Raw genomic sequence first — 19,268 nt, 5'->3', positions numbered from 1 at the left:
TTGCCCCAATACCATGACAAGGATTGCTCAGTGACATCAAGCCAGCTAGGTCTGTAATATTTACCAAGCCTAGAAAGGCTATTAGCGACAGAAACCTTCATCGGGGGACAGAATTCCCTGTCAGCGAGCTACGAAGTCCTGCAAGCTGCATAGTCGTACATGAGATCCCTACCGCATAGGCTAATCAGAGCCACGACCCACCCACATCCGTGTATCTTTGTTCTGTCATAACAGGCATTAGACGGCATCTCTGCAGAAATACCATGCAGGTGTTTCCTACGAAGCAATAAGAACGCATCGCTTTGATTTTCGAAACTCTGATAGGACCTCGAGCGGGATAGACTAGTTCAGGTTGTAGGTCTCGTGTATATTTGGCATATTCCCGCCACTTCTCGAGCTGTTTACCCCTCAAAGCATTTTGATTTCTCTTAAATCTACTAGTCGTGATGGTTTTCGCCTTACTCTTTGCTTTCTGTCTTTGCGGCTTGGTGTATGCTTGCCTCACTCTGGGGCGAAGAGGCAAGAACCTGCCACCTGGTCAGTATACTTCAACTAAAACGAAGAAAATGAAAATCATCAGTGCTGATAGGGTGCTAACGTCGAACAGGCCCTCCGACTTTTCCTATTCTGGGGAATCTTCATCAGCTTCCTAAGTCTGGCACATTTTTCAAGTATAGGATTCCCTTCCAAAACTGTATATACATCCGTACTTTTTGTAGTGGGTTCCTTGACCTGCTCAGGCTCACTCTCCCACTCACCCCCACACCTTCTTCAACCTCGACCTTGCTAAAAAGAACTTGAATTAATGACTCTTTGCCTCCAGACTCACAGAATGGGCTCAACTGTACGGCAAAATATACTCCATCAAAATCGGCTCGGGGACAGTAATCGTCCTAACAGATCGCCGACTCGTCCGCGAGCTCATCGACAAACGCAGCTTCAAATACAGCCAGCGACCCCAATCCTATGTCTCCGATAATCTGATCACGAACGGTGAGCACATGCTGGTCATGCAATATGGCCCACTGTGGCGTGTCTTCCGAAAGCTTGTCCACCAAAAATTCATGGAATCCGTCGTTGAAAGGGAGTATGTGCCTGTGCAAGATGCCGAGGCGGTACAGATGCTTTATGATCTATGCCAGCAGCCGGATCAGCATATGTTGCATCCCAAGCGGTTTAGTAATAGTATTGCCATAAGTTTAAGTATGCATATCTCCCTCAAGGCCTGGTTTTCATGCTAATGCCTGACCAGTGTTTGGGATGCGCACGCCCAGGATTGATACGCCGCATATGCGTCGTTTGTATGAGATCATGGTGAGGATTTCATCTGAGAAGTATATAAACAGTCGAATCCTTACCATCTGATCTCTTTAGGACGGCTGGGTCCAGGTCATGGAACTCGGTGCTACACCTCCAGTGGACATCTTCCCCATTTTCCACTGGCTTCCAGAAAGTCTCTACAAAAACTGGATAACGACCTCCAAAACAGTCGGATCAAACATGAACTCTCTTTACAGCTCATTTTTAAATCGAGTCCGACAGCGCCGTCAAAACCCCGATTACAGCCGAGGCTCCATGATGGACATGGTACTCGACCAGAATGAGAAGCTCGGCTTAACAGACCACCAGATTTATTTCATCTGCGGAGTTAGGGTAGAAGGGGCCTCAGATACCACGGCGACCGCTATTCAATCGTTCATTCATGCCATGACCAAGTGGCCGAGTGTCCTGCGTAAGGCGCAGGCGGAAGTTGATAGCGTTGTTGGAGAGGAAAGGACGCCGACTTGGGAGGATTATGCTAGCCTTCCTTATGTCGCTGCTACCGTCAAGGAGACGATGCGGTGGAGACCTGTTGTTCCCCTGGCATTTCCTCATGCTGCTACAGATGGTCAGTTTTGTGTTTCTTGTGACGACGATAAGTCTGCCTCCTTTTTCTTGACCGCTGACCTGAAAACACATTGATTAGATGACTGGATCGATGGCTACTTCATCCCCCAAGGCTCAAGCGTCATCATCAATGTTTGGGGCCTTCACCAAGACCCAGCATACTTTGCGAACCCGGACGTCTTCGATCCGGACCATTTCAAAGGCAAGACAACGCTTGCCCCAGAACTTGCAGCGTCTATTGATGTTAATCTTCGTGACCACTATGGTTATGGATCTGGTCGTCGGATATGCCCCGGGATGCATCTTGCCGAGCGTAATCTGTTCTTGGCGATTGTGAAGTTGATATGGGCCTTTAACATCGGCCCTGGTGTCGAAGAGAAGAGTGGATTGCCCATGGTGCCAGATGTGGATGCGGTGACTGGATATAACGAGGGACTGGTGCTGAGTGCTAAGCCGTTTGGTTGTCGGGTTTCGGTGCGATCCGAGGCGAGGAAGAATACGATTGTGCGCGAGTTTGAGAAGGCTAGCGTGGAAGTCTTTCCGAGGTTTGCGGCTTGATCATTTCAACGTTGAATTAAGATTGTTGTTTCGGACTCTGTTGCCCTGTTCTAATAGAGTACATTGTTCAGAATGAAGATATCTAGTTATGACACATTTGATGATTAGAATACAACGTTCACAAGTTTACCACCCTTGACGACGATCACCCGTCGTCGCTTTTCCCAATCGTTCTTCTCTCGAAGCCAGTGCTTGCCTTCGGTGGTTTCCAGCACGCGGCTGATTATCCACTCCTGTTCCTCTTGCGTCGGGCCAGAGTTCTTCCCCTTGGGAGGGGAGGTTGTTGGGGAAAGCATGCGCGGGATAGTAATAACACACCGCATCTTTCCATTGATCTGGATAGCAACGGTCTGGCCACCGCGAGCAGAGAGGACATCGGCTTGCTGGGAAGAGAGAAGAGGCGTAGGCCAGGAGGAGGCCTGGATGGAAGGTACATTGGCTGTCGGGTCGGCCTTTTGAATGAGGGGTTTGTGCAGCATTTCCCATGACTCGGATGCTAGTGCTGGGGCGATTGGTGAGAGGAGGCGGAGGAGAGTGGAAACGGAGAGGTAGAGGGCAAGTGGTGAGGAGGGAGGTGACGATATGAGGGCATTGGTCAGTTTTGTCAAGTCGGAGATAACTGTGTTGAGGCCGTAAGGATTGCTCTCGATGCAGGAAGTCACCGAGGATATGGTGTTGTGAGCTGCCAAGATCGCATCCGCGTCAGAATCACTGAATTCCTCTAGCGAAGAGGGGAGAGAAGCTGCGTGACCGTGAGATGCATCTAAATCAGCAATGGAGACGGCAAAAGATGAGCTGTCCAGTGTTTCCTGGGTATCGATGACAAACTTCCACAGTCGACCGAACCAGCGCTCAACACCAACAATCTTGGCCTCGTCCCACTCCAATACTTCACTGACGGGTGCGGAGAATAGAATCTGTGCACGGGTAGCGTCCGCTCCGTATTTAATTGCGCAATCTGTTGGATCAACACCATTGTGTTTGCTCTTAGACATCTTCTCGAAAGAGATGTTAGGAGCGATATCAGTGCCCTTGATCAAGGGCTTATCCGGACTAGAGATATCCACCGCGGACGGGTGCAAAAATCGACCGGTAGAGGGCTCGGTGAAAGTCTTACCGTGCACCATGCCCTGAGAAAGAAGAATCTTGAAGGGTTCTGCAGGTTCTGACAGGTTCTCAACATGAGAAATTGCGGGGAACAGTTCAGACCGAGCAAGGAACTTGTAGATGAACCGAGCATAAAGCAAATGTAGAATGGCGTGTTCGACACCACCAATGTAGACATCCACAGGGCGTGCGAGAGCCGGCGAGAAAGGAGACTCCTTGTTCTTCGGGTCCAAGAAGCGCAGATAGTACCAGGATGAATCTACAAATGTGTCCATGGTATCGGTATCACGTTTCGCTGAGCCTCCACAACTGGGGCAGTTGGTGTGGAGGAATTTCTCGGAGAACTCCAGGGGATTTCCTTTTTTGCCTTTCAGCCATTCTCCGCCGATCTTTGGTAGCTTCACGGGCAGATCCTTTGCTGGAACAGGGACAGGGCCACAGTCGCCGCAGTGAATAATTGGAATAGGTGCACCCCAATACCGTTGCCGACTGATCAACCAATCCCTCAACCGCCAGGTCTCCTGGAACTCAGCCTGACCCACTTGCTTAAGGTCGGTGACAATCTGCTTTGCTGCCTCTTTGGACGACAGGCCTTGATACTTCCAGCAACGTGAGGTGAGAAAACCTTCCTGAGTAAAGGCCGTTGCGTCACGTGCAGGAATAACCGAGTCTGCTGGATCACTGCCTTGCAACTTCGACGGCTCTGATTGAATAACAATGGGAACGGAGTCGGGGTTCATGTTCTCCTTGAAGAAAGACATGTCCCTAGCATCGTGACCAGGAACAGCCATCACTGCACCCTCACCATAGTCACTGAGCACATATGGTGCCGCGAAGATTGGTAACTTCCTTTGCAAATGAGGACTCTCCTTGTCAATTTTCCGCAGAGGATGAGATGCCTCAACACCCTTGAGGATGTAGCCAGTTTTGGAGTCCGGCGGAAGCGACGATGCTTCATCCAGGAACTTCCGGAGAGAAGGGTCTTTCTCGGCCGCCTCTAACACGATAGGGTGGTTTAGCGACAGGGCGAGGTATTCAACACCATACAATGTGTCTGGTCGCGTCGTGAAGACGAACACATTGACTTCCTTGTCACCATGGATGGTAACCGGAAAGGTAACCTTAGCTCCTAGGGACTTTCCCAGCCAGTTCCGTTGCATTGACAGCACGCGCTCAGGCCAGCCGCCAGCAAGAGAATCAAGATCCTTCAATAGCATCTCCTTGAATTCCGTGATTCGGAAAAACCATTGTTTGAGATTCAATTTCTCCACCTTGGCACCAGACCGCCACGAGAAACCATTGGCATCGACCTGTTCATTCGCCAGAACTGTCTTGTCAACAGGATCGTAGTTAACAAGCGCTTCAGCTTGGTATGCCAGGCCCTTCTCGTAGAGCATCAAGAAAATTCGCTGCGTTTGTTCGTAGAATTCTGGAGAACAGGTGGCCAGCTCCTAACACATGGCGAGTTAGCCAACAGCGCATATAATTCTGGGCGGGAATAATTCTTCGATTCAACGTACCCTATCCCAGTCAAATGAAGCAGAGATTCTCCGCAGCTGCTCCTTCATCTTCGCGATATTCTGCTCCGTCCACTCCGCCGGATCAACTCCCCTCTCAATCGCCGCATTTTCCGCCGGCAATCCAAACGCGTCCCACCCCATTGGGTGTAGAACATCATGCCCGCGCATTTTGTAGAATCGCGATAGCACATCGGAAATCGTGTATACACGCAGATGGCCCATATGCAGCGTACCGGACGGGTAAGGAAACATCGACAGGATGTAAGATTGCGGCTTCGGTTCGACACCCTTTTCGGGGTTCACTTGGGTTAGAGTCGCGTCGGTTTGCCATTTCGCTTGCCATTTCTTGTCTAGGGCGGGCAGATCAAGTTTCCGAGAGTTCGAGGACGTCGTCGCGAGGCGGGCGAAGGCATTGAGGGCGTGTGGGAATCGGAGTTTGCCAGGGCGTATGCACCTCCGGCTTCGGATGGCCAGGGGCGTCAATCGTACACGGGAGAGTGTGTGCATGATGAATGGATCATCATGTCCCCGCAGAGTCAAACGAGAGTTGAACGAGAGCGGTGGTAACCACTTGTTGCTAGGACGGTCGTCCGATCTTCAGTCAAAACTTCCCTGGGCCCCGGACAGCTTTAGCCCCGATCGGGACTAGCGCTAATATATCCATCCGAGGCAAGCGTCTACCATGTATGAACATCAAGACCAACTTCAATTTACTATAGTAAATTTAGGAGATCACTGTGATATGGATTCACTATTTTTGGTATGAATTTCGCTCTAACTGGTTTTCCAAGTCACTCGTCTGACCATATACTATTCATCTACCCAGTCATTTGTGGATCTGAAAGGCCACAGAAAGGCTACGTTGTGAAACAAACAAGATCAAACAAGTTAGCAGTAATCTCCTGGATCTAGGGTGCGTTAAGTGAAAAATCGGACTGCTCATATGAATTCGCTTGTCTATATGCAATGTATCTCATATTGTACACTCTTAATACACACTCAATCTATAGTCTATCATCTACATCCGCAAAATGTCTCCATTGCGGTCAATCCCACCCCGGAAATGATCCGTCACCACCCTTCCTCCAAGAATAGTCTCGTCAACGATACCTTGCACATGCTTCGGCTCAATGCGACCATACCAAATACCCTTACCCGCCAGCGGGTGAGGCTCGTCAGTTGTTCCCACCGTCATCTTAGGCGGGATATATACAATGACATTGCCGGCATATTTATGTCCGCCAACATGACTAATCAAGCCAATATTGGCATGATTGGGCCCATCAATGGTAGAACTGTCGCTACCCGCGAACGTGAATCCTTGCGATTGAAGCACGCGCTGGAATTCGCTTTCGAGGGCGGGCGCCATGACGCCACAGCGCATATCTCGGCCTCCGTGTCCGCAAATCAAGACTGTAGGAGAGTGGTTTATATAGACGATTCCTTCGAACTTCGAAGATAGCTCTGGGGCCCTAGTCATGCCTGCTTGTTTCTCGGCTGGGAGGGAAGAATGCATGTCATGTAGTCGCTCCGGGAGAAGGAATGCCCGGACAAAAGTTCTCAAGTCGGTGGCGTTAGTGGAGGACAGGGTTTCCACTGGTATGGAAGGAATATATTTGAAGCTGGGGAAGAGGAAGGCGGATGCTGTGGTGGAGTTGGTCGCAGCTGGGGCGATGGAGGAAGTCGTGACGAGGACATTGTTGAAAGGCTAAATTGGTCAAGAGTATTACTGTTAGTTGCTGTCCATTCATGTAGCCTGATAGGAGTGATTGAGGGCAAAGAGGCGCATACATCCAGATATGGTCCACCACGACCGAGCAAACGCTTGAGTCCTCGAACAAGATGTCCCCATGTTTCGTTCTCTCCGTCATTCTCAATCCGACTCGTCCAATCCCTCTGCCCTGTGCAGACCAATATTTGTTGTGCATAGGCAGCCATCGTGCCATTCAGTGCTTGCTCGTGATCAATTGGTAATCCCTCGGGCATGGCTGGCCTCGGCGGGCAATTGCAGGTCGGCTCCGGACACGACTTGGTGACAGGGAAAGGGGGAGGGATCTCGAGACGCGCACGGAGGCGACTCGTACGACATGGTGTAGTTGACAAGAACCGCGAGGGTCTAGTGTAGTGGTATACTCGCCCGCTCCAATCCCGCGCGAGCGACTGGGCGAGGGTTGTTGATCGCGCTCTCATCGGAGGAGGTTTGTTGGTTGCTCAGAGGCGGGCTGGAAGGGGATGAGGAATTTGAGCTGATAGATCGAAGGAGCGACCCGGACAAGAGCATGCAAGGGTTAAGCGATCGTGATTGAAAACTACTAAGTACCTGGGAACATCTCCGAGAATTTCGGAGCGGAGATTAGCGTTGCCTGGCGGGATTATCAATCGCCGCGTGCCATTCGCCGCGGCTTTCACGTGGTGGGGCTAAACAATGCCTTGTCAAGGACCATGCAAAACCATTGTTTGTCTTGAAACCTTCATTGAATTACGTGTATTTCTTTTGGCAAGGAGGCTGGCTGACAGGAAAAGAATTATTATTAACACCTATGAGCTAGACCTCAATAATTACGATTTGGAATCCTGTGCGCCGCCTGGATTTTAGGGAGACGCAAGGCATTGACCCAGATTCACAATTCATCCAGAGCTCAATCTGAGCCCAAAACCGCACCCAGCCAAGCAGATTGTCCACCATGAAGCCCGAGGGAACTGAATTCGTTTATGCCAGATAGGATCATAATACTGATTGATTTTTGAGATAGTTATATCTGCAATTGTTTGGGAGTCCCTCCATGTTTTAAAGAAGCCATATGAAGCTTTGTGGATCCCTCTCAATATCGGGTTAATATCCAAAACTTCACATGTATGGATTCTCATCACAATGCAATGCCTCGGTATAGTCGATCGAGCCGTTGACTGGTGATTCGCGTATGAAATGGACATGGGATGGATCTCGACGTGGGTAAACATTGAGCTTGGACAAGATAGGGGATGCGTATGAGGTTCGGTTCTCGATCGTTGTATCCGTAAACATCTGATAGTCGAATCCAGCTCGCGGATATTTTCTGTTCTTGAAATCGATCCTGTTTGGCATTAAGCGGCAGCCAGGCGCATCGTTGAACGATGCGATCTCATGCACCATTCTTCCCACGCGAAATAATGATGTGTTTTGCGACACCGCGAGCACAGGAGTGCGAAATGGAAAGGAGTTCATGGCTTGATTTCAAGATCCATAAGTAGGGGCTGGTTGTTTTCAATGTTAAAAGTACGAGTTTGTTAGCAGGTTGACCGGAGGCAGTGAATTAAGACGAATCCCCAGCGACCACGTCTGGAAACAGATCAATCGCGACCATCACAAGAGGAGCCCTTGCTCATGCGACCACCGGGACACTTGGAGATCCGCGATCGCAGACTCCGGGATAGGTTCCGTGCTTGCAGGGAATGCCACCAACAACCCCCGCCAGACATTGGGAGACTCGAATCAAGGATCACAAGTCGGATCCGAGTCCAAACCAGCGACAATGTACGATCACATCCCAGATCATCTCTTGCCCATGGAATTCAACGATTCCATTGCTCAATTGACAGCCGCAACGTCACAGCAAAGGCCATTGCCCTCACCAAAAACATTAGCCACCGTCAGATCCTCAGCGCAGGTTCATCGCGTGCCGACGTCGCTCTGGCGATGGTGAAATCGAGGAAATGTCCCCGTTGCAATGCTGGCTCAATGTGGTATTCTATCCCGGCGTGGGAAGCCGTGCCTGGAGCGAGTAACCGGGTGCTTCAGTGGATCCGCCGTGAGGGCCGTTCTCCAACAACCTCTCCTCACCGGAAAAAACAAGGTGGGCGCAGATGACTGCGGGCCCCACGAAGTTGGAGAATGAGGGAAGGCGAGGGCCGAAGTTCGGCAGAAAGACGGAGATGGCTCGGGAGGTTCCCCTGAGGAGATGGGGATGGCCGGGACTCACGGCATCTTTAGTAGATTGTCCGGGGAGCTTCAATTGCGGTGTGAAGCCTCCAAATCTCCGCGGCGCGTAGCACTGCGTGGCTCCGAATGTCTGGTACTTTATGATTCTTTTTGGATGCGTGCCAGCTACCCCTCATTATGTCAGCTACCCCTCTGCGGGGTAGCTATCCCACTCAGGTTAGTCCCAATTCCATGTTAGTGTGTCCTTCCCACTGGATGGGCTGATGGCGGATATGCAGATGTGCAGCTGTGTTGCAGCGATGGTTACACGGGCTGACGGAGCGGGCAACCGGGTATGGGGCCGACTATTGTGGTCGATCGTGCGACCTTAGGCCGACAGAGCCTTATCACGGCCACGAGCCCCAAAAATGAGGTTCCCCGCACCTGTCACTCGCCAACGAAAGGTCGCGAGACCGCGGCAATGAGGGTCTAGGAGGTGCTTGCGCAAAACGTCCGCGGAGTAACAAGCTACATGAGGACCTGGCTAGTGTAGGCTCGATCGTAGATGGTAACTCGCGGGCCAGCGCCAGCGGGAACCCGGCGTGTGCATGAACACGAACCACAAAGTCTCCTCCCCCCCTGTCCCTCATGCGGAGAGACCAGCGCCGCCATGAGTGGTGCGTTCCCCATCAACCGGTAGCCCCGTCCGAAGTCCCGTCCCGTTTGAAACGGCGCCGACTGGGATCTGAGGGGAGTACAGCGTGTTTTGGGTTCGGCTCCATCCACATTCACGCTCTCCCTGTTGTCTAAGAGGGGCTCGAGGAGAGGGGCCCGCCATCTATATAATTGGGCCTCCTGGCCGGTCGGATTCTTACTTTTTCATCATCGTCCTTTTTCCACCCTCTCCTCACTTCAGATCCAAAACACAACTTTTAAGGTATGCAAAACCCAAAAATATCTCTCCCTTACTTTGCCCGAGTCCAAGCTCTGCTAGCTATGGCCTGCATGTTCCCCACTCTCCCCGCTTCGCCATTAGCCGCTGCTCTTCTCCAACGCCGTTTTGGGCGATTGACTTCATCGACCTTTATGACCGGTTTTTGATTTAAAAAGAGCTTCGCTGACCTCTTTGTTCCAGCTTCGTGCTTCCATCTTCTTTTCAAGTTAATATTCACTTGATCATCTTTCACAATGGTATTTATCCGTTCCATTTCTCGTCAACTCCGACGTCCTGCGTCCCAGTTCCTCTCTGGTCCTCTCAAACCAGCCGCTCCCTCCGGGTCCTTTAGCAGAGCTCCCGTGGCTGGTGCATTTTCCAATGCCCGTACGCTAACCGCATCTGCAAAACTTCAGGGCAAGGTTCTTCTGGTTCTCTACGACGTAAGTGACCACCTCTTCTATACATCGCGGGTTTCAATGGCTAACGTGACAAACAGGGTGGCGAGCACTCCAAGCAGCAGCCCGGTCTACTGGGTACCACCGAGAACGAGCTTGGTATCCGCAAGTGGCTCGAGGATGCCGGTCACACCCTGGTGACCACCTCCGACAAGGAGGGCGAGAACTCCACCTTCGACAAGGAGCTCGTCGATGCTGAGGTTATCATCACCACTCCGTTCGTCCACCCCAGCCCTCAACATCTCTCAGGAACTTTCCAGCTAAAATTTGCTCTCCTATAGCTTCCACCCCGGTTACCTCACCGCTGAGCGTCTGGCCAAGGCCAAGAAGCTCAAGCTGGCTGTCACTGCCGGTATTGGTTCCGACCACGTTGACCTGAACGCTGCCAACACCACCAACGGTGGTATCACCGTCGCCGAGGTCACCGGTTCCAACGTCGTCTCCGTCGCTGAGCACGTTGTCATGACCATCCTGACCCTGGTCCGCAACTTCGTCCCCGCCCACGAGCAGATCAAGCGCGGTGACTGGGATGTCGCTGCTGTCGCTAAGAACGAGTACGACCTTGAGGGCAAGGTTGTCGGTACCGTCGCTGTCGGCCGTATCGGTGAGCGTGTGCTGCGCCGTCTCAAGCCCTTCGACTGCAAGGAGCTCCTCTACTATGACTACCAGCCCCTGAGCCCCGAGGCCGAGAAGGAGATTGGCTGCCGTCGTGTTGAGAACCTCGAGGAGATGCTCGCTCAGTGCGATGTTGTCACCATTAACTGCCCCCTGCACGAGAAGACCCGCGGTCTGTTCAACAAGGACCTCATCTCCAAGATGAAGCCCGGTTCCTGGTTGGTCAACACCGCCCGTGGCGCTATCGTTGTCAAGGAGGACGTTGCCGAGGCCCTCAAGTCTGGCCACCTCCGCGGCTACGGTGGTGATGTCTGGTTCCCCCAGCCCGCTCCCAAGGACCACCCTCTGCGCTACGCTGAGCACCCCTGGGGCGGTGGTAACGCCATGGTCCCCCACATGTCGGGTACCTCCATTGACGCCCAGATCCGCTACGCTCAGGGCACCAAGAACATCCTGGACAGCTACTTCTCTGGCCGCCACGACTATCGCCCTGAGGACCTGATCGTCCACAAGGGTGACTACGCCACCAAGGCCTACGGTCAGCGCAAGTAAAACTGAAAAGGTTTGGCGATATTAGCACCAAATTAGCCCCTGGGTTCATGAATTTCCTTTTCTGATTGTTTATATTCTTTGATCCCCATTTGCCTACTTGGAGGGACTAGGCTTCAAAAGAGAGCATCAACGATACCAATGAAATGAAAGGTTCAATTTCACGTTTTTCTTTTTCGTAATTCATTCTTTGCTATGCAGGGGCTCTGCATCTCCGATTATCAAAGTGGGGCGCGCCGATCTCTCGTAGATTGGCAGGTCCAGAACAGGAACGGACTTTGTGGTGGATCCCGTAGCTTTAGCTGGTCTTTTGACAGGCGCAGGAAAAAAGATCTTGTATAAACTTCAGACTACTTTGGGCAATCTGCATATTTGCCAAATACCTTAGTGTACACAGTGTATACTTGTTCAACCAAATTTGTGATTTAAGAAATTGTGGTCTTTCTCATTGTTATCAAGCAAAACAGGTCTAGACACTCATGATGTATGATGTATGACGTTTCTCGTAATGTCAACCAGGAAATGAGCTAGAAACATAAAACCGAGTTCCTCCCAATATGCATGTGTCGCTGAGAATCTTGGAAACCAAAAACGCCGATCCATGACAGCCTGATATGACGGTAGCCGTGAAAAGTAATCAACGTCTACCACCAGTGTGCCCTCTCCCGTCATTGTCTTCGTCGTCACTGTCGTCCATAAAACCTTCCTCTAATTCTCGACTAAGGCGACTTTGGGACTCGGCCGTACTGCGCCGCTGCTCCAGAGCCTCCCGCCGCGCAGCATCCATGTTCATCCCAGTCATGAGTTCTCCTTCCTCGTCATCGATACTGATGTTATCGTGATCTTCAATGTTTGCGCCCCGTCGCCATGACGAAGGTAGAAATAAGCGCATGACTACATCGGCCATGCGATCACGGAGCGAAAGGGTATGCGCTGAGATGGTATGCAAAGGGAGGTATTGGGAGTAGCGTTGTTGGTAGCGTCGGAAGAACGGGATGATGAGGAACGAGAAGAGAACATATACCGTTAGTGCAATAGATGCCGGAATCAAAATAGTCTTCAGTTTGGAATAGTTAACCCCTGGGCCGGGAATCACGCGGCCCGATCGACAGATGCGGATCTCGCGATAAGACGGAAGAGAGACAGAGACCAACCTTTGCAAAACCTGCGAAGGACCCCATCTTGTCGGGCAATCCTCTAGGGTATCAAGAAGTCGAGTATGGGCTTATGAGGGCAGATTTGAGCGGCTCAGTGTGGATTGCAGTTCTGTTTACCGGCCTGGGATCGGGTGCATGGACGAGGGCGGCTTCCGGATCGGCAATGTGCATTGGGTGAAGCAGAAGTGATTAACCAAACAATATGGCAGGAAACCGCGCGATCAAATAACTTCGAGGCAACCGGCGGCACCGTCTCAACCGATCGCTGGATGTCCAGTTTCCCCTTGAGCAGAACAGCACTTCCTGGCAAGACGCGATGACTCAGCACATCACGTGCGCGCGGTCGGGGAGTTTCTCCGGACATTGGCAGCAGCCCCCTAATCAGGCACTTGGGACCGTGCTTTGATCGACCCTGGCGTCAGAACTCACTGGGACTTGCATATTGCAACCCTCCTAGGTTTCATATTACTTTCGTTTCTTTGTGTGGTGAGCGCCAACATATCCCCTCCATTTTACCCCTCTACATTAGAGTGGCTCCGCCATAGCAACCGAAGCGGGTATACTAACTTAGCCAGGGAGGGACAAAAACAGACCGTCGAATGATTGTGAATGTCACCATTTTCGTCCACCAGATCCATAGCGATCGACCCCGCTACAACCTGCACATCGATTACCCAGCCTCCGACCGTCTCTGAGTGTGCCAAGGGAGCGCTCTTTATGTTGCTCCCTGCCACTTCATAGGGACCACCCGCAAAAATGCCAACTAATGCACCCTCCGACAAGTCGAGGCAAACGTCGGCCGGGAAATCGTTCTTTGGGAGGAAACTGTACAAGGGAGGGTCCTCAGACGACCGTTCCCAGGGACACGATGGATCATACTACGCAGGCTCCTACGATAGTCTGGCGCCTCCCGGAAGCGCCGCGGGCTCTCGCTCGTCCCGCTATTCGAAGCGATCGTCGATTCAGTCCGTCGACTTAAGCCATGATATGGATCCCGGCAGCATCGCTCCAACAGCCGGTGTCATCACGTCTATACCCTTCGAGAGCCTGCCGTCCGACACCAGAACTCCGATCCCGATTGACAACATGTCGCGACCCGACTCCGCCCGCCACGAGCCCTCTCCCAACCACATTGGCAAGACCGGAGGAGATTTTCATCAGTATCCAACCTGGACCTCTTCCTCAGCACCGAATGGATCTGGTTCCCATCCGTCCGGTCCTCGCCCACCCCCGCATGCCTCGAATATGACGATGACGAGCAGCGCCTCAGGCTCAGGAGAGCGCGGGACACGATATCAGCAGTGGGGACGGCCTGGGAGCTCAGCGGCAAACCATAACTCCTCGTTTGACTCTTCATCGAACTCTCGCACATCGCTTGACCAGGCTAGTGTGTATTCCGGACATTCGTCAAACCCTCGAGCCTCGAATTATTTTCCGTCAGAACCTTCAAGTCGCACCCTTACGAGCTCGCATTCAAGTGATCGCAGCACTATATTCCCAAGTAGTGCAAGTGCTGGCAGACTGTCGAATGCCCCGTCTATACACCAACCTATACCTGCAGCCGTGCCTCGGCCTCCCGATAATTATTTGACCCGCCCCAGAGACGACCGTATTGTCGACCAATTGTTCTTGGAGCTTATGCAGAAACGTGGATGGCAGAACCTTCCAGAGCAGGCCAAACGGCAAATGTTGTCGTACCCTGCGTCCAAGAAGTGGACCCTGGTTCACCAGGATCGATTGACGGAGCTTCAAGGGGAGCAGAAAAGACGACAAAATGCGCGCCAGACTCACGGACATGATGGCTTGTCGGGTCTATTGGAACGCGCAGATGAGGAAGGTAGCCCTGAGTGGTATGTCAAGAAAGTCATGGACGACACGATTACATCGAAGCAGTTGGCCAGTTTGAGTGTCAGTCTGCGAACGCAGCCCATCAGGTGAGTGTGCATTGAGTTTTGACCCCTGCAAATGATTTTACGAACTGCCACGCTAACAATTCTGATAGCTGGGTGAAAGCTTTTGTTGAAGCTCAGGGACAAGTTGCCTTGACCAATGTTCTTCAGAAGATCAACCGGCGAAAAGCTTCTGGCCCCGTACCCGCTCCTCCAACTGGCGACAAGGACCTCGACCGCGAGTATGATATCGCAAAGTGTTTGAAAGGTCTTATGAACAACAAATATGGTGCAGATGATGCACTCGAGCACCAAGGGGTCCTCGTGGCGCTTGTCAACTCATTAGCTTCGCCTCGCCTGAACACCCGAAAGCTTGTGAGCGAAGTTCTTACTTTTCTATGCCACTGGGCCGATGGCCAAGGTCATCAAAAGGTTCTCCAGGCTATGGATAAAGTCAAGCATGACCATAACGAAACCGGTCGTTTTGATGCCTGGATGCGCATCGTCGAAGTTACTGTCGATGGCCGCGGTAAGATGGGAAGTTTGGTGGGCGCAAGCGAAGAGTATCGAAGTGGTGGAATTGGCATGGAGAATCTCCTTATGGAGTATGCCGTTTCTACCATGATTCTCATCAACATGCTGGTGGATGGCGCAGAAACCGATTTGCAACTACGATGCCACATTCGTGCCCAATTTATCTCTTGTGGAATCAAACGTCTACTGACGAAGATGGAGGGCTTCCAATACGAGGTAATCGACAAGCAGATCGAACGATTCCGGGAGAATGAAGCCATCGATTACGAAGATCTTCTTCAACGGGAGGGAAGCAGCATGAAGGATAGTGTCGAGGGTGAAGTCAAGGATATGAGTGACCCTCTCCAGATTGCGGATGCTATTGCAACCAAGATCAATGGAACTCGGTCTCATGACTACTTCCTCTCAGCGATGCAGCATATGCTGCTGATCCGCGAGAACTCCGGCGAAGAAGGTCTACGGATGTTCCAGCTCGTAGACGCCATGATGAGCTACGTTGCTATGGACAGGAGACTTCCTGATCTTGATCTTCGACAAGGATTGAACTTCACTGTTCAGAGTTTGTTGGATCGACTTCATACCGATGCCGAGGCTAGACGTGTGTACGATGAATCATTGGAAGCTCGTCAGATTGCCGAGGCTGCTATCGCTGAACGCGATGAGATGAAGGCCCAGGTGGAGCTTGGTGCTGAGGGATTGGTCAAAAAGCTCCAAAAGCAGATTGACGAACAGACCGGTATCATTGAACTTCAGGCACGGCAAAACGAGTCTTTGAAGGCCGAGGCTAGTGAACTCCAGAGACTGCGGGCCCAGGAATTGCAGCGCAATGAACTGGAAACTCGTGAGCTCTACCTGATGCTTCGGGATGCGCAAGATATCGCTGCATCCAATGCCCGGAAGGTCGCGAGCCCTGATCAAGAAGCCTCGGCGGATCCGTCCCAGATGCCCGGAATTTTGGACCGCGAGCGTCTCATGGAACGCCTGGAGCGTCAGCTGGAGAGAACAAAAACCCAATTCAAGCTTGAAGGCAAGGTCTGGGGCCAGCATGGCCCATCTGATCGTCTTCGTGAGCTCCGTGAGAAGATGGATGGCGAAGAGGACGATTCTGGCGAAGAGTTTACTGCTCAAACCCGTCGTCACCTTGACCCAGGTTCTCTTGGATCCTACCGTAAGCGCAGCCATGTGCCTGATCTGCAAGATACCTCTGATGACAAGGCATTGTCCCCTGTGGATGAGGATGAAGAGGCTGTGTATGAGAAGCCTCGTCTGGTGGAAATGCAGAGACCTCGTCTCAATCCTGCTCAGGCCACTGGCCTACTCGGTGAACTTGCTTCTAAGGTCCCGAAGTATGATGAAGGCCTAGAGGGCACTGGAAAGGTCGAAGATGTCACTATGGAGGAAGCTTCTGCTGCTAAAGATGAAGCTTCTGCTGAAGATGCTGAGTCTAAAGCACAGCAGGATTCCAGAGCAATGCCTCCACCACCTCTTCCTGTTCCAGGCGGTGCCAAACTTCCAATTCCTCCACCTCCACCACCGCCACCACCAGGAGGCAGCGCTTTCCCTGCTCCACCTCCGCCCCCAGGTGGCAGTGTCGTTCCTCCCCCTCCTCCACCAGGCGGTGCTGCCCTTCCTCCTCCTCCGCCTCCGCCAGGTGGTGCCAAGGGTCTTCCTGTTCCGCCGCCTCCTCCGCCCCCCGGTGGTGCCAAAGCCGGGATCCCCCCTCCTCCACCTCCGCCAGGTGGTGCCGGAGGTCCCCCGCCGCCTCCACCCCCTGGAGGTGCCGGCGGATTTGTTGTACCGCCCCCTCCGCCGCCAAATGCACCACTGGGCGCTGGCTGGAAGGCATCTTATCTGCCACAAACTTCCATTGTTCCTATGAACAAGTTTGCTCAGTCTAAGAATAACCTCAAGAAGGTCCACTGGGACAAGGTTGATACTCCTGAAGTAACAGTCTGGGCTGCTCATGCCGTCTCGGCCGAGGAGAAAGAGCAGAAATATACCGATCTTGCCAAGAAGGGTGTTTTGGATGAGGTGGAACGACTCTTCAGAGCCAAGGAAGCCAAGAATCTCTTCGGAGCCAGTGCAGCAGCCAAGCAACGCAAAGACAAGAAACAAATCATCTCGAACGACTTGTCGAAGAATTTTCAAATTGCGTTGGCCAAATTTTCTCAGTTCCCTCCTGATCATGTGGTCCAGATGATCATTCATTGTGATCGAGAAATCCTGGACAACATGGTCGTCATGGATTTCCTGCAACGTGATGAGATGTGCACTATTCCGGAAAACGTTGCGAAGTTGATGGCGCCATATAGTCGTGACTGGACTGTTCCAGGAGCTGCAAGCTCTGAGCGTGAACAAGACCCCAGTGAACTCACCCGCGAAGATCAGATCTATCTTTCCACAGCTTATGAGTTGAACCACTACTGGAAGGCAAGAATGAGAGCTCTTACTCTGACCCGCTCTTACGAGCAGGAGTACGAGTACACTTCGTCCAGGCTACAGGAGGTTGTCCGAGTCAGTGAATCTTTGCGAGATTCCGTGTCTCTCATGAACGTTCTTGGTCTGATTCTGGATATTGGTAACTACATGAACGACGCCAACAAGCAGGCTCAAGGTTTCAAGCTGAGCTCGCTTGCTCGTCTGGGCATGGTCAAGGATGACAAGAACGAGACCACTTTTGCCGACTTGGTCGAACGTATCGTGCGCAACCAGTATCCCGAGTGGGAAATTTTCTCTGAGGAGATTTCCGGTGTTGTTGGGTTGCAAAAGGTCAATGTTGATCAACTTTGCACTGATTCCAAGAAGTACATCAACAACATCAAGAATGTGCAGTCAAGCTTGGATGCAGGCAACCTGAGCGACCCGAAGAAGTTCCATCCCCAGGACCGCGTGAGCCAAGTGGTTCAACGGAGTATGAAGGACGCTCGGCGCAAGGCTGAGCAGTTGCAGCTTTACTTGGATGACATGGTAAAAACTTATGACGATATCATGGTCTTCTACGGTGAAGATAACACCGATGAGAATGCTCGCCGAGACTTCTTTGCCAAATTGGCTTCATTCTTGGTTGAATGGAAAGTAAGTGCACTCATTACAATTATCATTATCTCCACGCCTTTTATTTGATTACTCACATTGTTCACAAACAGAAATCTCGCGAGAAGAACATCGGTCTGGAGGAGGCCAGGAGGCGTACTGAGGCATCTTTGGCCCGCAAGCGTGCCAATGTCAACCTTGCCAATGGCAACAATGCTACTCCCGAGCAGCAGAACACGCCCGCTAACAGCGGCGCGATGGATTCGCTGCTCGAGAAGCTGCGTGCTGCCGCACCCCAAGCCAAGGACCAACGAGACCGCCGCCGCCGTGCTCGTCTCAAGGAGCGCCATCAAGTCCGCGTTGCTTCCGGTCAGCATGTGCCCGATGGCGGTGCTGAAGAAGGCAACAACGAGAACGACAATGCGGCCAAGACCGAGGCCGCTACCGACGAGAATGGCCTTTTGAGTCCACCGCTCCCCGAAGAGGGTGAAAATACCACCATGGAGGCCCAAACCTCCGAAGGCGAAGACATTGCAGACCGCGCAGCCAGTATGCTTCTTGGATTGAGGAGTAACTCCGATGCTGGCGGCGAGCGCCAGAGACGACGACGAGAGAGTGCCGACGAAGAACGTCGGAATCGCCGCATGAGACGGCGAAATGGAGCAACGAGTGGAAGTAAGGATAGTGCTGATGGGTCTGGTCTTCCGCCCGTACAAGAACCCATGTCTCCGTCACGAACGGATTCTATAGGGACAGAAGACCAAGCTCCGCCGAGCCCGCCTCAGGACGGCTCACAGGCATCCGCACCACCTTCTATCGTTGTTTCCGACCAGCATGATGACCAACACAAACAAGAACACTCGGCTGACGGTACATCTGCCAGCCACCCGATTGAATTGTCGGATTGAGACGGTGTATCGCGATACGGCCCCCTTAATCTAATGTCTGATAGATTTTTACTTGATGCCGTCTCGGAATCTTTTCATTTTTCTTTCTTGCATTACACCCCTCCCCACCTCCCACCCTCGACTCGACTGTATAATACCCTTTGTCTCCCCCTCCCATTCTTTGATCCGCCATTTTCTCTATTCACCTCGTGATGAGTTTAGCATGGGTCATGATACCACTG

General features: G+C 52.1%; 7 protein-coding genes across 7 annotated transcripts; 4 read left to right on the top strand and 3 right to left on the bottom strand.

Annotated features, from left to right (window-relative positions):
* Positions 1–446: 446 nt before the first annotated feature.
* On the top strand, positions 447–2,445 carry N7532_006189 (cytochrome P450; the record flags this gene model as incomplete). The annotated part of the gene is made up of 6 exons (XM_056618683.1): positions 447–537; positions 608–671; positions 824–1,203; positions 1,253–1,314; positions 1,375–1,888; positions 1,967–2,445. 6 exons carry the CDS (start codon positions 447–449, stop codon positions 2,443–2,445), a joined length of 1,590 nt encoding a protein of 529 aa, XP_056474842.1.
* Positions 2,446–2,549: 104 nt separating this feature from the next.
* N7532_006188 (leucine--tRNA ligase NAM2) lies at positions 2,550–5,579 on the bottom strand (the record flags this gene model as incomplete). The annotated part of the gene is made up of 2 exons (XM_056618682.1): positions 2,550–5,003; positions 5,073–5,579. 2 exons carry the CDS (start codon positions 5,577–5,579, stop codon positions 2,550–2,552), a joined length of 2,961 nt encoding a protein of 986 aa, XP_056474841.1.
* Positions 5,580–6,090: 511 nt separating this feature from the next.
* On the bottom strand, positions 6,091–7,058 carry N7532_006187 (sucrase/ferredoxin-like domain-containing protein; the record flags this gene model as incomplete). The annotated part of the gene is made up of 2 exons (XM_056618681.1): positions 6,091–6,780; positions 6,864–7,058. 2 exons carry the CDS (start codon positions 7,056–7,058, stop codon positions 6,091–6,093), a joined length of 885 nt encoding a protein of 294 aa, XP_056474840.1.
* Positions 7,059–10,158: 3,100 nt separating this feature from the next.
* Positions 10,159–11,529, top strand: fdh (formate dehydrogenase (NAD+) FDH1; the record flags this gene model as incomplete). Its single annotated transcript, XM_056618680.1, has 3 exons — positions 10,159–10,347; positions 10,404–10,579; positions 10,644–11,529. The coding sequence occupies 3 exons, from the start codon at positions 10,159–10,161 to the stop codon at positions 11,527–11,529; spliced, it is 1,251 nt and encodes a 416-aa protein (XP_056474839.1).
* Positions 11,530–12,163: 634 nt separating this feature from the next.
* Positions 12,164–12,707, bottom strand: N7532_006185 (uncharacterized protein; the record flags this gene model as incomplete). Its single annotated transcript, XM_056618679.1, has 2 exons — positions 12,164–12,583; positions 12,681–12,707. 2 exons carry the CDS (start codon positions 12,705–12,707, stop codon positions 12,164–12,166), a joined length of 447 nt encoding a protein of 148 aa, XP_056474838.1.
* Positions 12,708–13,439: 732 nt separating this feature from the next.
* On the top strand, positions 13,440–18,229 carry N7532_006184 (formin homology family protein; the record flags this gene model as incomplete). The annotated part of the gene is made up of 2 exons (XM_056618678.1): positions 13,440–14,617; positions 14,686–18,229. 2 exons carry the CDS (start codon positions 13,440–13,442, stop codon positions 18,227–18,229), a joined length of 4,722 nt encoding a protein of 1,573 aa, XP_056474837.1.
* A 167-nt stretch (positions 18,230–18,396) lies between these two features.
* N7532_006183 (Diaphanous autoregulatory) lies at positions 18,397–19,047 on the top strand (the record flags this gene model as incomplete). The annotated part of the gene is made up of 1 exon (XM_056618677.1): positions 18,397–19,047. One exon carries the CDS (start codon positions 18,397–18,399, stop codon positions 19,045–19,047), a length of 651 nt encoding a protein of 216 aa, XP_056474836.1.
* Between the last annotated feature and the right edge of the window lie 221 nt (positions 19,048–19,268).

The sequence above is a fragment of the Penicillium argentinense genome, assembly GCF_028826775.1.
Source record: "Penicillium argentinense strain IBT 30761 chromosome Unknown utg000005l_segment0_segment0, whole genome shotgun sequence".
In the NCBI taxonomy this organism is placed as follows: Eukaryota; Fungi; Ascomycota; class Eurotiomycetes; order Eurotiales; family Aspergillaceae; genus Penicillium; species Penicillium argentinense.
Note: the sequence above shows the minus strand (reverse complement) of the source record. Positions and strands in the feature narration are given on the sequence as shown.